General features: G+C 32.0%; 1 protein-coding gene across 2 annotated transcripts; it reads left to right on the top strand.

Annotated features, from left to right (window-relative positions):
• Window positions 1–702: 702 nt before the first annotated feature.
• Window positions 703–6,511, top strand: LOC107790948 (uncharacterized). 2 transcript variants are annotated; one of them, XM_016612922.2, is made up of 8 exons: window positions 703–1,217; window positions 1,682–2,096; window positions 2,397–2,471; window positions 2,591–2,656; window positions 3,203–3,268; window positions 4,307–4,369; window positions 5,584–5,629; window positions 5,990–6,127. In XM_016612922.2, exons 1-7 carry the CDS (start codon window positions 1,033–1,035, stop codon window positions 5,623–5,625), a joined length of 912 nt encoding a protein of 303 aa, XP_016468408.1. In that variant the 5' UTR covers window positions 703–1,032; the 3' UTR covers window positions 5,626–5,629; window positions 5,990–6,127. The 2 variants fall into 2 exon arrangements, with proteins under 2 accessions (XP_016468408.1, XP_016468406.1); XM_016612920.2 differs by lacking the exon at window positions 5,584–5,629 and having other exon boundaries at window positions 706–1,217; window positions 5,990–6,511.
• Window positions 6,512–11,781: the final 5,270 nt, after the last annotated feature.

Here is an 11,781-nt window from a genome sequence, read left to right on the forward strand (position 1 = left end):
CTTTTATTTTTTATTGTAGGGATATGTAGTTTTGAATAACTTTATAGTGCAACTAAAAATTCTTTTATACGGCCGAACTCAGCAGCTTTAATCCAAACATAATTATATTTGACTTAAGAAATTTAAATATGTACGTACAAATTATTAATTTAGAACTTAGCAACTTAAATAAACTAGAATCTTGAACCCATAAATTTTAAATTATAGCTCCGCTTTTGATACTAATTAATTAATAGAGTATCATTCACAGAAACTTATACTCAGGGGAGGAGCTAGCGTGCCTCTTAAGGGTTCGGCGAACCCAGTAATTTCGGTCCAACTCCTGTATTTGTATGAAGAAATTCATTAAGAATGTACGAATTAACAATTTAGAACCCAGTAACTTAAAGAGATTAAAATTTCGAACTCATTAGCTTCGAATTCTGGCTCCGCCTCTGCTCATACTGCTATGGTAAAAGAGCACGCTTCTGTTTTACATGATAAGATCTAAGAATGCAGTTCTATATCTAGTAGCAACATAAAAGAACAATCCCTTAGTTACCACTCCAAGTCGATGTAAGTTTAAAAAAACTCAACGAGCATTTGTTTTTGAGCCTGACCCACCATCCCTTTTCTGCCTCCACTTTACAATAAAGCTAAAGCAAGCAAAAATAAATACTAGTACTAAATAAATAAAAAGAAAGGATCAATAAGAGGAAAACAAAATACAATCATAAAGCTTCTCAACCCCACAAGTAAGAAATACTACTAAGTAAATGTTACTCAGTTGACAATGATATATTGGTTTCTTCAACCTCTTATGAGTAAAGCAAATACGGCCTTGAAAGCCTTCAACGAAGCCTCGTTTTTTTGCACAAAAAAGGAAAAAATAAACAACTAGTGATTTGTACACTAGATCAAAAAGTAGTGAGAGAAAGAGAAAAACCCACAGAGAAGAAGATGAAGGATCGTATAGATGTTCAAAACATACAGAGAAAAGACAAAAAATAATCTTCGAGTTGAGGATCAGTCAATAATCATAAGCAGTAGCAAATGATGGCTGGAAACCCTACTAATTGGTGGAGTATGCTAATGAATGGAAATAATATGCATCAACAATCTGAGCATATTTCTTCTTCGTCTTCTTCTTCTTCGCATTTTTACGGAGCTTCTAATTCTTCTTTAGCTGATAATTCAAACCAAGATTTCCCAGCTCGCTCATTGAGCCAACTACTTCTGTAAATACATATCTTTAATTTCTCTCTCAGTCTTTTCTTTGTCATGTTTACGTAGTTTGGTTCAATTCTTGTTTACCTTTATCATGTTTCAAAGGCTGAATTTTTATTTTTATTTTTTGTCATTCCAAAAACTTTCCCCTTTGGTTGAGCTAATAATTATCATTTGATCTATTTTTTAAATTCTTCATGTTATGAGCAGAGGCGAATACAAGATCTAGAGACAACGACTCAACGCGTTCAAAATGAGTACTTATAATTTTATTATATGTACATGTATACATAGTTCAAGTAGCAAGAAACGAGTACAGTTGAACACTCAGAATTCGCCCTAAAGCAATTTTTTTCTTAATTATAATATTTTTATTTTTGAGTCTTGGTATTACCATGTTAGAGTATGACTAACGTGAAACTTTTTCTTATTAATTATGCTGTTAATTAATTACTAATCTCAATTCAAATTGCAGGAGTGGATTTTCTGGTGATGAAGAAAAGTTTGGTATTAGTCCTTTTCATCAAGGAGGAAATTCAGAAGACCAAAATTTGAATTCAGTTCATATTCCATCACCTTCTAATTTTAGGGTTAATCCTAATATTGATGATGTAAAGCCAGAGCTTGGCCAATTATACGACTATCATCATCATGTCCAAAATGAATTTCAAGCATCACTACAAGAAAAACTGGAATTATCAACGGATTTTACCAAACACGCCGCATACACGTGTCGACCTCTTGCTAATTCTTGGTCTCAACATCAAGATATGCCATCACCAGCTAGCTCTTGTATTACAACAGGTTTATTAAACCATAATGTTTTGAACTTTTCCAGTAATAAAAACAAGGGGGAACTCAAGCATCAACATCCAGACAATTCATCTGAGGTAAGAAATTAAAAAGAAAAAGGAAGATAGGGTAAAAAGTTGATTTCTACATCTCATCTTTGTATATATATATACAAGTCAATAAGTTCATCATTAACATTTTAAAAAGTAGAAAGTGATATATATAAATGCCAAAATAAGTTCATGATTACCATTACGAATTAATCATCCAAAAAGAGAGGTTAATTAATTACTACTCCTAATTTTTTTGGCTGATAATTATTAGTATTAAGTTTGAACTTAATTTAGTGGGTAATTTTTTCTTGACTTTATTGACTTTATTTTATGCCTCCATTAAAGTGTAACAGCACAAGCAGTGGTGGAATAAGTAAAAAAGCTAGGGTTCAGCATTCTTCAGCCCAACCTTCTCTAAAGGCAAATTTCTCTCCTTTAATTTAGACACTCGAATAATAACAAGAAATTATATTTACTGAAAATAATGTAGCAAAATAAAATTCCCTTGACAGAATTTTGTTGTCTTTTTTTTAAAGCAGGTAAGAAAGGAGAAGCTAGGGGATAGAATAACAGCACTTCACCAACTTGTTTCTCCATTTGGAAAGGTAAAGTAATTAATGAGAGTTTAATTTTTAACTTTCTTACACTATTAAGTCACGATATTCACAGGCGGAAAGATTTTAATTTTATGAATTCTGAATTTTGAAATAACGATTTCAAGTGCTAATAACTGATTCTAAATTTAATATTTGTTCATATTTAATGAAAAAATTAACACCTAACGGGCTTTTAACTATGCCCCAGACGATATTTACATACAATTGCTCATAAAAAGTGGTAGATAACCTAGAAAATAAGTTAGGTTAGCTACTGCAATAGGCTAAATACATTGATAATTTAAAAGTTTTTACGTTGTCAATGTATATAAGTTGAAGCAATTTAATTGTTATTAGTGTAGGACAGTTGATATAGTTTATAATGAAACTCATATTGCAGAAACACATCAAGATTCCCTTATGCTTTAATCTTACCCATAAAGCCCTGTCTTAAAGTTTTCAACACAAAAAGAAGAAAGAAAAAGAGAGAAAATTAAAGAATAAAATGGCTTTGTGTGTTTGCTGAGATAGACATGTCATGTTTCTCTTTTGCAGACTGATACAGCCTCCGTCTTGTCAGAAGCTATTGGCTACGTCAGATTCCTTCAGGGTCAAATTCAGGTCTCTTTTTTCTTCCTTTTCTACCTTATTTTCAAAAGCGCATTTAACATATATTATACTCTACTCCACATTAATAGTACTGTTACTCTATCCATTTCAATTTTGATAAGTTAGTTTGACTCGGTACGAAGTTTAAGAGAAAAGAGGGAGATTTTTGAAACTTGTGGTCTTAAAAGCTTAAGGGGTAAAAGTTTTGTGGGAGTATGACATTTGTATGCATGGGCGAAGCTACATGTTGTAAAGGGTGGTCTTACACTGCATGTATAGGTAAAATATTAGATTTTAGAGGTATATAACACAAATTGAACACTCTTTCTTGGAGATTTTTTTTCACTTCTTACAAGTTTGAACACCCTTGAGTAAATTTCTGGTTTCGCCACTGTTTGTATGGTTATAAAAGGTTCTCATCAAGGATAAAACGAGTAAAATATAATGCTTAAAGTTGGATTATTTCCAATTATAAATGTGTCAGTCTTTTTGAAACGGATAAACAAAGAAAGTATGTCATCTAAATTGAAACGGAGGGAGTATACAGTTGTAGCAGGTTAGTGCTTCTTTGTTTTTTAGGTAACTAGTTTTACTTATTATAGATAGTTAGCTGTAATTATCTTTAAGGAGTCGTTTGGTACAATGATGGGATATCCCAGGATATATGCTATGGGATTAGTTATCACACCTTTTATTTGGGAATAACTAATCCCATGATTTTAATGTAAAAGTTATACCGAAATTAGCTAATACCCCAAACCAAATATGAGTAAAAAAATAATTCCAAACTTTATCTCGGAATTATTATCTTTATCTCAGGTACGGAACGACCCCTAAGTGACCTAATAGTGTTAATTATTACGAGTCATGCACTATAATCATCTTTAAGTGAGTTGATGGTGTTATTACGGCTTATTAACTGTAATTATGTTTTAAGTGACTTGATAATACGAGAATTAAACACATCAAGGGAAAAAAAGCAGAGAATTATCTTTGCTATTTCTGGTGTAAATTTGATTTTACTTTTTGCTCTCTCGTGCACCAATGCAGGCATTAAGCTCTCCATACTTGGGGAATCCATCAGGAAGCATGGGTCACATTTCCCAACAATCAGTGAGTACCCTTTTATATAGTAGTAGCATTTTCTTTTCACATTTTCCAATGCACGACCAAGATTCTGTAGTCTCGCACATTCATATATATACACGTGCGACTGACTAATCATATGTTATTAATTGATTAATTATGAAGAATATCTCTCCCTTGAATTCAAGAAAATATATATAGTCCATTTCAGGGGCGAATGTAGAGCAAACAGTGCGGGTTCTCGTGAGCCCAATAACTTTTGCATAGACCATGTATTTATACTAAAAAATTCATTAAAAATATAAGAATATTTAGCTTGGAACCCAGTTCGTTGGTCCAGTTATCATGTAGATTAACTTGAGATTATTATAGGAACCCATAAGCTTAAAAGTCTGAATCCGCCTCGGATCTATTTCCTTTTTGATCTGTTCCAAAAAGAATGACCTCTTTCTAAATTTGGTAACAATTTAGCTTATACTTACAACTCTACCATTAATGAGAAGCTTTTATAACCACATAAATAATTTGTGCCCCTTTTTGACTTGTTTAGGACCACACATTCGAAAAGTCTTCATTTTTTCTTAAACTCTGTGTCCAGTCAAACAGGTTCACATAAATTGGAATGGGGGAGTAGTTGTTTATTACTGCCCAAACAAATTTGATACTCCCTTCGGTTCACAATAAGTGATCATTTTACCTTTTTGTTTTGATCCAACATAAGTGTCCATTTACATAATCAAGAAGGAATTAATTTTGTTTTTTCAAATTTGCTCTTATTTACATATTCTAATGTGTCAATGTAACAATTAATTAAGGTTAGTTTAGTGAATACATATTTTTTCTCTAGGAGTTCGTATTTCCTTAACGGGTATGCCAAAGATAAAATGATCACTTATGGTGGACCGGAGAAAGTATATTATGCCTGCTTAATTGGATCCCTCACTACTAAAAGCAAGCTAAGAGAGACATTACATTTGTAAATCAAGCACCATATATCGAGAGTTTCTATTCATAGAAAAATTGATCTTAAGGAGATATGAAGTTAAGTTCCCAACTTCATGAACTCCAACAATAATTGAAGTTCTTCAACTGCATGATTTCGTAATAAGGGAAAAAAAAACTAAAAGACTTAATATACAGTAGTTAGTTAAAAAAAGGGCTAAAGTTTTGAACTGGAGTCTTTTGGTTCTTGCATGTCTCATAGATACTGATTTAATTCTGATCCTTTAATTTTCATCTAGTTTTTGGATCGTAGTTGCCTGAAAAGGAGGTCCGCCATATAAGCAGGTATATATGCATGATTTTGCCTAGAGTTTAAGTTATACACATCGTCAGTGTTACGTATTTTCAATACTAACAGGTCATCTAAAGGATATCTTCAAGTAAGCCTCCATACGAAGTGAAATTTGAAACCTTGACAATAGAGCAGTTTATCTGACAGTATATATAAATTAAACTTGTACCCTGATAGTATATATATAGCTTAAACTCTTTCATGTATGTGACAAAACTGCCATTTACTGGTATCTTAATCGGCGAAAGAAATATTGAAATTATTCTACTGATCATAGCCTTAATTAGCAATTATCCAACTTCCTTTATCCTGTAGTTACAACTTACTAACTGCAAATGAATGTTTATATATAGGATTCTCAACACAAAACAAAGGATTTAAGGAGTAGAGGGTTGTGCTTGGTTCCTATTTCTTGCATGCAAAATGTAGGAAGCGACACGGGCGCCGATTACTGGGCTCCAGCTCTAGGTGGATCAGGATTTTGATGTAACGAGTGTTTACTCTGATGATGGGATTTACGTTGATACACTGACAGTGAAAAGATATTTTACACTGTTACTACCGAGACATTGATGAAGTGACGATACAATAGAGCTATATAGCCTCTATCCTCAAGGATTATTGAATATAATGATATATAACATCATCAGCAGTCATTTTCAGTATGAAAGTCAGAGCTGACTGTTGGTGATGCTATATATTTTTTCGTTTGGAATCGGGTGAAAGATTAAAGTGGTATTGTCCAATGCCATATGGTCCTATTTTCTTGAATTTCATGAATTATCTTACTACAAGCTAGTTCATATATAAGTGTTGTATATGTAACTTGGAAATTAAATCACTTACCATCCGTTGATCGATCACTTCATCTTTCATTTCAAGTATATATACTTTTCTGTTTAAGTCAAATGCAGATTGGAAAGCATAACGTAGGAAAACTTTGATTCTTGGATGAGACTGGCTATCTATATACTTTTCTGTTTAAGTCAAATGCAGATTGGAAAGCATAACGTAGGAAAACTTTGATTATTGGATGAGACTGGCTGGTGACATGTGGTGTGAGATTGTCGCTACTAGAAATCCGGAAAAAAGCGACCAAAGTTGGTCTGTGAGAAAAAGCGACCAAAGTTGGTCGCTAAACTAGCGAAAATAATAAAATAAATAAAAGAAACAAAATAGCGGCCAAGGTTGGTCGCTATATTAGTCAAAATGTTGACTGGACTGGTCAGACTTTCTTGGTCAAACATTTACTGAGATTAGTGACTAATGTTGGTCGCTAAAGTGGGACCCACCTACAAAATTTTAATAATTATATTATTATTTTAAAAAGTGGGACCCACCTACAATGTTGTTCGCTAAAGTGGGACCCACCTACAAAATTTTAATAATTATATTATTATTTTAAAAAAATTATAAAATATAAATATATATAATATAAAAATTGCGACCAACGTTGGTCGCAACTTAAAGGGTAGGAAGATACCGTCCAACTTTGGTCGCTTAAATGGGACCCAGTTATACAATTTTAATAATTATATTATTAATTTAAATATTATATGAAATATAATTAAATCTGATTTAAATATAGCGACCAACTTTGGTCGCTAAACTAAATTCTTGAATAAATGGCGACCAAAGTTGGTCTCTATTCAGGTCAACAATGGTCAAAATTAAAAATCACTTTTGTATTTACTATCTAAATAATATAAATGTAAGCCGTTAATACTTTTGTAATACAAGGGATGAATAGTACTACGAATCGTGCGTGTCTCTCTCTCTCTCTCTCTCTCTCTCTCTCTCTCTCTCATATATATATATATATATATATATATATATATATATATATATATGTGTGTGTGTGGTGTGTGTGTGTGTGTGTGTGTGTAGCCTTTTCTTTTCAAAATTAATGTGTTGTCTTTTATTTAAAAGTAGTCTTGGGATTTACAAAAACTTCCTGAAGAAGTCTTGAAAGTACTTGTATGTGCTAGTACTATGCCAATTGACTGCAGGTACGTCCTGGACAGGTTAGGTAAATATATATATATATATACTTACGCTATATACTATGCACTAAGTATAAGTGTATTAGGTAATACTGTATCGAATATAGCTTATATATATAATATATGTACTTACGCTATACTATGCACTAAGTATAAGTGTATTAGGTAATACTGTATCGAATATAGCTTATATATATATAATATATGTACTTACGCTATACTATGCACTAAGTATAAGTGTATTAGGTAATACTGTATCGAATATAGCTTATATATATATAATATATGTACTTACGCTATACTATGCACTAAGTATAAGTGTATTAGGTAATACTGTATCGAATATAGCTTATATATATATATAATATATATACTTACGCTATACTATGCACTAAGTATAAGTGTATTAGGTAATACTGTATCGAATATAGCTTATATATATATATATATATATATATATATATATAATATATACTTACGCTATACTATGCACTGAGTATAAGTGTATTAGGTCATACTGTATCGAATATAGCTTATATATATAATATATATACTTACGCTATACTATGCACTAAGTATAAGTGTATTAGGTAATACTGTATCGAATATAGCTTATATATATATATATATATATATATATATATATATATATATATAATAATATACTTACGCTATACTATGCACTAAGTATAAGTGTATTAGGTAGTATTATATCGAATATAGCTTATATATATAATATATATACTTACGCTATACTATGCACTGAGTATAAGTGTATTAGGTAATACTGTATCGAATATAGCTTATATATATATATATATATATATATATACTTACGCTATACTATGCACTGAGTATAAGTGTATTAGGTAATACTGTATCGAATATAGCTTATATATATATATATATATATATATATATATATATATATATATACTTACGCTATACTATGCACTAAGTATAAGTGTATTAGATAATACTGTATCGAATATAGCTTATATATATATATATATATATATATAATATATAATATATATACTTACGCTATATTATGCACTAAGTATAAGTGTATTAGGTAGTATTATATCGAATATAGCTTATATATATATAATATATATACTTACGCTATACTATGCACTGAGTATAAGTGTATTAGGTCATACTGTATCGAATATAGCTTATATATATATATATATACTTACGCTATACTATGCATTGAGTATAAGTGTATTAGGTAGTATTATATCGAATATAGCTTATATATATACTTACGCTATACTATGCACTGAGTATAAGTGTATTAGGTAATACTGTATCGAATATAGCTTATATATATATATATATAATATATATACTTACGCTATACTATGCACTAAGTATAAGTGTATTAGGTAATATTGTATCGAATATAGCTTATATATATATATATACTATATATACTTACGCTATACTATGTGTCACACCTCCTTTTTCCGCCCCCGCAAGGGGCGAAAGAGTTTTTCCCAATTAATGGGTAATCGAAATGGGATTTGTTTGTTTATTTCAGAGTCGCCATTTGGGAGATTTAGGGTGTCCCAAGTCACCAATTTAATCCCGAATCGAGGAAAAGAATGACTCCATATTACAGTCTGCGTACCAGAAATTCGGATAAGGAATTCTGTTAACCCGGGAGAAGGTGTTAGGCATTCCCGAGTTCCGTGGTTCTAGCACGGTCGCTCAGCTGTCATATTCGGCTTGATTATCTGATTTTATACAAATGTGAACTTATGTGCAAATTTTAACTTTTTACCGCTTTCATAATTATTATTACTATTATTTTTTACAGGGAATTGCAACGTTGTGAAAATGTTTCTCGAACCGCGTCACAATCAATGTACCCGTGGTCGTCGACACACTTTGACTCCGTTGAGATTTGGATTAAAGGCGCGCCTAAAGCGACTAGCGTATCGTCTACTTTGGGTAGGGCCATGGAATTTTGCTAAACGGTCCATCCTGAAGTCTAATCATTTTTAAAGCAAATATTTACTGAGGGCCCCGCAATTTTGTATTTTTATTCGGTGAGGCTCATTTCATTCTTACTTTTAAAAGGAATTTGCAACGTCATGGACACGCATCTCGGACCACGTCATAATCAGTGTACCCGTGATCAGAGACACATTTCGACTCCGTTGAGATTGGGATTTGGGTCACATAAATGCACACCCGTATTCAAGAAGGTAAGATTAATTAAGACGTGTCCTAAAGAAACTACGTATTGTTGTTTTAGAAAAAGGCCGTGGAAAATTCACTAAACGGCCAAATCCAAAGTCTAGTCAATGGTTATGTATTTATTGAGGGCCCCAGCGATGTGTGATTTATTTGGCGAGGCTCGTCTCATTTTTATTTTAAAGGATAAACCTAGAGTGACTACATTTCTTCTATTAAGTTTGTCTCTAAAATAAAAGAAAATCTCCCAATTAATTACATGCTGAAAAACGTAACTTATTAGTTATTAGTTTACGGCTAATGCGAATGGAAAATTGCGATCGAGTTTGTACAAAGAAAGACTGCTTTCATTCTATATTCTATTATTTAATAATACTAGAACATGAGATTGACACACCATAATATCAAAATAAATTAACTAGTCTTTGATTAATTTAAACTAACATTATTAGATGAAGAAGTTATACATATGCAACTCCATTACTCATTAATCAGTCAACTACATTTTTATACAAAGAAGGGAAAATTCTATTCAAACACAAATCTAAACAGGAGGAATTCAACAGGAACAGAGCCGGATTAATATTTCATTTCGCTTCAAGCCGAGAGTGTACAAATGTGTACCTGGAAATGGCAGTACAAGAAGAAAAGAAGGAGGAGTCAGCAGCAGTAGTAACGCAGCAACGTAACAACAACCCCACAACAGCAATTTGAACCAGAATTAAAACCCAGGAAAATTTGAAGAATATCAAGCAAGCTCGATAGAACAAACCCAAAAGTTTGTAAAAGACTTAAACAGCAACAAACCACATCACTACAAACATACCCAAACCCACGTGTATTAAACCCGAAACTAAACTCGTTTCTCACTTTGTTTTTGTTTTCTCTTTTTTAAACTCTCTAACACTCTTGAAATTTTTCAAAATGTATTCCTCTCTCAAAATAATCCTAAAAAATCTTTCAAGTTCAAGTATAAGTCTTCCTCCTCTAAGTCTTAGTCCTTAAGAATGTGTCAAATGACTCTATTTATAACAAGACTTTTGTCTTGAATCCCCAACCCGAAATATTCCCCCAATTGCATGCTTTGTCTCCGCTATTTAATGTTTTCTTTATTTTTAACTCTTGTCCCACATGCTTAACATAAATAATTACATTATTCTCACCCCACTACATTATGTCTTGTCTCCCATTATATTAAACAATTATATCAACCTCACCCCATTACATCTTGTCCCCCATGCTTAACATAAACAATTACATTATTCCCCCACTAATTTATGTCTTGTCCCCCATTATATTAAATAATTGTTCAAATGTTCAATTCCAAAAATACCCCTCCGACCTTACTGAAATTACCAATTTACCCCTACACGTACTGCAATTTACCAAACTACCCCATCAGCTATAACCAATCACCTAATCAATCTCAACCAAAATATAGCAAATATAACCAATTTCTAAACAAATTCAAACAACAAATCACATGAACACAGATTGAACAACATCAAATTAATGGGGAATAAGTTAACCATATTGGGAACCAATCCTGGTTAACTTAGACCAAAAATGAATGAGCAAAGAGACAACAATATCAACAACAAAATACATGATTCAAACTAAATCAACAAATCAAAAACCAAAACCAAAAACTCACATTAAATCATTGGGGTTACAAACTAACTTCAAACAAAGATGAACATGGATTAAATCTATTTTAAACAACAAACATGACGGATTCGAATGATTTAACATTTCTGAAAAATACATAACAACACATGAAACAAACTGAAGAAACGACGAACAACGACTGACCAACGACGAACTCGAACTATGTATGGACTGTTTCGACAAACCTCGACCAAAGCTTGAATAAGCGAGATGGTGAGTCTCATTTTTTTTTGGACTGGAGGCACCGGAAAAGGGTGAAGCAGCAGCAA

Source organism: Nicotiana tabacum, chromosome 8 (assembly GCF_000715075.1).
Source record: "Nicotiana tabacum cultivar K326 chromosome 8, ASM71507v2, whole genome shotgun sequence".
Classification (NCBI taxonomy): Eukaryota; Viridiplantae; Streptophyta; class Magnoliopsida; order Solanales; family Solanaceae; genus Nicotiana; species Nicotiana tabacum.